Source organism: Oratosquilla oratoria, unplaced genomic scaffold, assembly GCF_046742065.1.
Source record: "Oratosquilla oratoria isolate Oo_2021 unplaced genomic scaffold, ASM4674206v1 SCAFFOLD171, whole genome shotgun sequence".
Classification (NCBI taxonomy): Eukaryota; Metazoa; Arthropoda; class Malacostraca; order Stomatopoda; family Squillidae; genus Oratosquilla; species Oratosquilla oratoria.
Window position 1 is genome coordinate 34,873 of NW_027467524.1, and position 5,128 is coordinate 40,000.

The following is a 5,128-nucleotide window of genomic DNA, read 5'->3' on the forward strand; positions in this document are numbered from 1 at the left end:
CAAACAGCGTCTCATAAATCGGCGCCCAAAACACCTCAAGGGAAAAAGAAAGAAACGGTGGTTCTTTCGATTCTTGAAGAAAATTGAAGTCTGTTGTAAAACAAGACAATGGGTAGGCCATTGAACCCATTAAGAAGACATAATAAAGCCCAAAATGAGACAAAGCCCATAATGAGACAATAAAGCCCAAAATGTGACAAAATAGCCTACAATGTGATAATAAAGCCCAAAATTAGACAATAAAGCCCAAAACGAGACAATAAATCACAAAATGTAACACAATGAAACAAATGAAAGTTTCATTACAATTTGTACACTACTACGTGTATATACACTAGCCCATACATGTGTGTGTGTGTGTGTGTGTTTGTCTAAATCTGTCTTGAAATACATTTAGAAACTTGCAAATCCCAAATTTTCATCCTTTCCTTTTCTACCTTTACTTATCTATTTATCTATTCTATTAATTGGTTTCATTTTTTTTATTTTTTTTTTTTTTTTTTTTTTTTTTTTTTTTTTTTTTTTTTTTTTTTTTTTTTTTTTTTTTTTTTTTTTTTTTTAGTTTCTTTGTTCAAGCCTGAGGAAGTAAGGGACCAAGACACCCAAGAAAGAGTTGACGACCCATAATGAGAACAAGAGGATCCTCAGGGGTGCTTCAGGGACGAGAAAAAAAATAAGAGAGATAGAAATGAGGAAGCAAGATAGTAAAGGAAAAAAACAAGAAAAAAAACAAGACAGACAGAATAAATTGCACTGAGCGAGAGTAGTTGTCGAAAAGGATGAAGCTTCAGTGCTGTATGGCACATTAATATCTCAGGAAACGTAAGGCAAGATAGATTTTATCAATGTGGAGAAAGGATCATAAACGTTGATCAAATTGATGTGACGGGCACAACGTTTCATGTATATGAGGCTTAAATGAAAATCACATTTTACGTCATTGTGACTTTGACTTTGACTTTGACCTAAGATAATTAATTGGGTTCACACTTGGAATCATATATATGTATATATATATATATATATATATATACATTTCTTATTAAATAACACAGCAAACTGGGCGTTAGTTATCTTCTTATTGAGACTTTCTACTCTTCTAATAACTTTTCTCTCTAAAGGAGGGAGAAGGTATACAATATTTCCAAACGAGTCCATGATTGGGTAGGAAAACTAACATTATACGACGTTTCGCCTATGCATTAGGCATCTTCTGGTAATTTATTCAGAAATAAATACATACTTATATAAAACAAAGATAGGTACATTAGGAGAGATCTAGGACTGTGACAATTCATCCTTTCCAGCCCGCTACTCGTGACCCATACAACTCTAGGGTCCCGCACATGTTTTGTTGTATATTAATAAGTGGCATATAGTTTCTTATCATCACTGCCTCCATGCATTTTAATTTTGTTGTATTACCATTCCTGGCGATTATTATTGTGTTCGTGTTAAGGTGTTCTCTTGATATGTTGTTCTTGTGGGATTTCGTCATGTGTGATTTTATTGCCCCGTTCTGCATGTGATACGTGAGTCTCTGTGAAAGTGTTTGTGTTGTGTACCCGATATACTCGTCTGTACAAAGCGCACCGTCTTTGTTGAAATTACAAGTATACTTGTACACGACATTACTCTGTTTTAATTTGTCCTTTTGTGCTGCCAAATTATTCTTCATGATAAGAGATGATGTTCTGGGGTTCCTGTAATAAATTATCAAATTAAGCTTATCTCCTTCTTTTGTAGGTGTACAATTCTTTTTTATTATTTCTTTCAGGACCTTTTCATCTTTTTTATAGCCTGAAGACATTGTGTTCTGGTAGTAAAGGTTAATGTTATTGAATTTACTACTTTTTTAAATTTTACCTGGTTGATGGTGTCGCAATGGGCAGTCCATTGGGAGTACTATTTGCCCAAGCTTACATGTGTCATGTTGAAAACTCCGTCCTAAGTTCCATCAACCCTTCACCAAAAATGTATTTAAGATACGTAGACGACATCTTTGTTGACGTAGACGGAGACGAACAGCTTGAAAACCTCAAGAGGGCCTTGGAAGAGAACTCATGCCTACGATTCACTATTGAAAAGAGTGTAGAGAACAAAATTCCCTTTTTAGACGTGTGGGTAGATGGATCAGATGGCACCTTCACCACCGATGTTTACAGAAAACCTAGTGACTCAGGAAGGTGTTTAAACGGGATGAGTGAATGTCCCTCTAAGTATAAGAAAAGTGTGGTACGGGCTTACGTTGCAAGGGCCTTCAAAATTTGTTCAAGTTGGTCTCTTCTTCACCAAGAATTAAACAGGATAAAACAAATCTTAACTAACAATGGCTTCCCGTTAAAAGATATTGACAACGAAATAAAAACTAAAATGGATTTAGTCAACACCACTGCTTTAGATGAAAGTAGTAAATTCAATAACATTAACCTTTACTACCAGAACACAATGTCTTCAGGCTATAAAAAAGATGAAAAGGTCCTGAAAGAAATAATAAAAAAGAATTGTACACCTACAAAAGAAGGAGATAAGCTTAATTTGATAATTTATTACAGGAACCCCAGAACATCATCTCTTATCATGAAGAATAATTTGGCAGCACAAAAGGACAAATTAAAACAGAGTAATGTCGTGTACAAGTATACTTGTAATTTCAACAAAGACGGTGCGCTTTGTACAGACGAGTATATCGGGTACACAACACAAACACTTTCACAGAGACTCACGTATCACATGCAGAACGGGGCAATAAAATCACACATGACGAAATCCCACAAGAACAACATATCAAGAGAACACCTTAACACGAACACAATAATAATCGCCAGGAATGGTAATACAACAAAATTAAAATGCATGGAGGCAGTGATGATAAGAAACTATATGCCACTTATTAATATACAACAAAACATGTGCGGGACCCTAGAGTTGTATGGGTCACGAGTAGCGGGCTGGAAAGGATGAATTGTCACAGTCCTAGATCTCTCCTAATGTACCTATCTTTGTTTTATATAAGTATGTATTTATTTCTGAATAAATTACCAGAAGATGCCTAATGCATAGGCGAAACGTCGTATAATGTTAGTTTTCCTACCCAATCATGGACTCGTTTGGAAATATTGTATACCTTCTCCCTCCTTTAGAGAGAAAAGTTATTAGAAGAGTAGAAAGTCTCAATAAGAAGATAACTAACGCCCAGTTTGCTGTGTTATTTAATAAGAAATGTATTGAAGAGAACCTGCTCCCTAAATTCACTAATATATATATATATATATATATATATATATATATATATATATATATATATACATATAATAAGATCCTGAGAGGCTCTCTACTTTTATGTTTGGCTCATAGAGTTTACAATCAATGCATTCTGCCAGCAATAATCTATGGATGTGAGACTTGGAAACTGACGAAGACGATGGAAACAAAAGTAGGAACGGAACAAAGGAGAATGGAGACCGAAAGAGAGCAAGTTGGGTGAGAGAGCAGACTAGAGTGAAAGATATTGTGGAGGCAGTATAAGAGAGGAAGTGGAATTGGGCAGGTAAGTTAGTGCGAACGGCAGATGAGCGATGGAACAAGCGAGTTACTGAGTGGACGCCGCGAGATAGGAAGCGTGGAGAAGGGAGGCCAGACAGAAGGTGGAGAGATGAGATAGAGAAGTTTGCAGGAGTGATGTGGTAGAGATAGGCACGGTCGTGGGAATCATGGAATGTTATGAAGGCCTTTGTTCAGCAGTGGACTCGGGATGGCTGATTTGATATATATATATATATATATATGTATATATATATATACACATACATATAATGAATATACATATATATATATATATATATATATATATATATATATATGCATGAGAAATCACATAAACTCGTGATTCTAAATATGCGGAAAAACCACCAAGGAAAAAGAAAAACTGATGACCAAGCGCTTTCGTCTATTCAGACATCCTCAGGGTACATAGAAAAGAAAAAGTACACAAGAATATATACAAAGAGTATGAGGTCAGGGAAGGAACCAGGAGAGGTTGCGAGGATCTAATGTCAACCTGACCCGTTCGCGGCAGCGGACGTTTGGGCTACTACTTTTTTCACAATAAAATTGTCTAACTTATACATACCATGACTTAAATTTAAGTTATTGACAAATGTATCTTTGATCAGACTGGATTCTATTATATTTCTCGTCAAATATGACTTATCTTTAAAATCCCTTAGGTGAATAAATAAGGCATTAGACATTTGCCCACTCTTGACGCTATACTGATGTTGTTTTAACCTTACTTTTAATTCTTTTCCAGTCTGACCAATATAGCATTTGTCGCAATTTTTACATGGAATTGAATATATACATCCTTCTTCCTTATATGGAGAGTTTTTAATTAAAAGACTTCTAACTGTATTGGAGTTCTTAAATGCTACTTGAATGTTGAAAGTCTTAAGAATATGTGGTAGTTTGACGAAATTCTCGTTGAAAGGCAGTACAAGGAGGTTCTTTACATTAAAAGTTTTACTAGCTTTTTCCTCGTAGAAAGATTTCTTAGCCGATTTATAAGAAATCTCCACGAGGTGCTTAGGATATTTTAATTTTGAAGCTATGTTAGATATTCTTAAGAGTTCATCATCCAAAAACTCCGGACTGCAAATTCTATGGGCTCTCAGAAACATTGATGACAACACTGACATCTTTGTCCTGCAATGATGAGACGAATAAAAATGTACGTATGAAAGAACATTGGTGGGTTTTCTATAGACATCAAATTTGAAGGACCTTTCCTTTCTGTAAATCATTACATCAAGGAAAGGTAAATGATCATTTTCTTCTATTTCCATGGTAAATTTAATGGAAGGGACCAAGGCATTGAGTATAGCGTCAAGAGTGGGCAAATGTCTAATGCCTTATTTATTCACCTAAGGGATTTTAATCATTGTATAAATTGGGAGGGTGCTAAAGAAATTGTTAAAGATAAGTCATATTTGACGAGAAATATAATAGAATCCAGTCTGATCAAAGATACATTTGTCAATAACTTAAATTTAAGTCATGGTATGTATAAGTTAGACAATTTTATTGTGAAAAAAGTAGTAGCCCAAACGTCCGCTGCCGCGAACGGGTC

General features: G+C 35.0%; 1 protein-coding gene across 1 annotated transcript; it reads left to right on the top strand.

Moving 5' to 3' along the window:
* The first annotated feature begins 1,884 nt into the window (after positions 1-1,884).
* LOC143022776 (uncharacterized) lies at positions 1,885-3,227 on the top strand. The gene has a single exon (XM_076181125.1). The coding sequence runs from the start codon at positions 1,885-1,887 to the stop codon at positions 2,962-2,964; it is 1,080 nt and encodes a 359-aa protein (XP_076037240.1). The 3' UTR covers positions 2,965-3,227.
* Positions 3,228-5,128: the final 1,901 nt, after the last annotated feature.

Bases quoted from the DNA above. Each gene is read 5' to 3' on its own strand.
- LOC143022776 (XM_076181125.1), top strand. From the start codon at position 1,885: ATGGGCAGTCCATTGGGAGTACTATTTGCCCAAGCTTACATGTGTCAT.